The sequence below is a fragment of the Chlorella variabilis genome (genome assembly GCF_000147415.1).
Source record: "Chlorella variabilis unplaced genomic scaffold CHLNCscaffold_138, whole genome shotgun sequence".
NCBI lineage: Eukaryota > Viridiplantae > Chlorophyta > Trebouxiophyceae > Chlorellales > Chlorellaceae > Chlorella > Chlorella variabilis.
The window spans coordinates 1-784 of record NW_005434972.1 but is presented as its reverse complement, the minus strand read 5'-3'; the positions used below and the strand labels follow the sequence as shown (position 1 = coordinate 784).

The following is a 784-nucleotide window of genomic DNA, read 5'->3' as shown; positions in this document are numbered from 1 at the left end:
TACCGGCTCCACCTACAGAGCCCCGTCGCCGGCCGTTCACCCACCTCCCCAACCCTCCCAACCACCCAGTCCAGCACCATGGCCCGCACCAAGCAGACCGCCCGCAAGTCCACCGGCGGCAAGGCGCCCCGCAAGCAGCTGGCCACCAAGGCTGCCCGCAAGTCCGCCCCCGCCACGGGCGGCGTGAAGAAGCCCCATCGCTACAGGCCCGGCACCGTCGCTCTGCGCGAGATCCGCAAGTACCAGAAGTCCACCGAGCTGCTGATCCGCAAGCTGCCCTTCCAGCGCCTGGTCCGTGAGATTGCCCAGGACTTCAAGACCGACCTGCGCTTCCAGTCCAGCGCCGTGCTGGCGCTGCAGGAGGCCGCCGAGGCCTACCTGGTGGGCCTGTTTGAGGACACCAACCTGTGCGCCATCCACGCCAAGCGCGTCACCATCATGCCCAAGGACATCCAGCTGGCCCGCCGCATCCGTGGCGAGCGTGCTTGAGCGGCGCCCCCTCTGGCTGACGAGTCTCACCCCTCACCACCAAAAAAAACAAACTGGTGTTATTCAACACCACCCACCCACTCGGAAAGAGTCTTGCACGTTGCATTGTCGGGGAGAGAGGTTGGGGCTGGTGTGTGGGGGCGGCTGGCTGCCTTCTGCTGCTGCCCCTTTGCCTGTCTGCCTCGAGCCTGCTGCTACCTGGCCTGGCGCCTGCCTCTACGGCGGGGGAGCTCTGGGATGGCCGGGTGGGTGTGTCCCGTTCCCCCCCCGAGCCCGGCAGCAAGCGAGGCTGGAC

The 784-nt window shown here is 67.3% G+C and overlaps 1 protein-coding gene across 1 annotated transcript; it reads left to right on the top strand.

The window, feature by feature from the left end:
* Positions 1-78: 78 nt before the first annotated feature.
* CHLNCDRAFT_28967 (hypothetical protein) lies at positions 79-489 on the top strand (the record flags this gene model as incomplete). The annotated part of the gene is made up of 1 exon (XM_005852231.1): positions 79-489. The coding sequence occupies one exon, from the start codon at positions 79-81 to the stop codon at positions 487-489; it is 411 nt and encodes a 136-aa protein (XP_005852293.1).
* Positions 490-784: the final 295 nt, after the last annotated feature.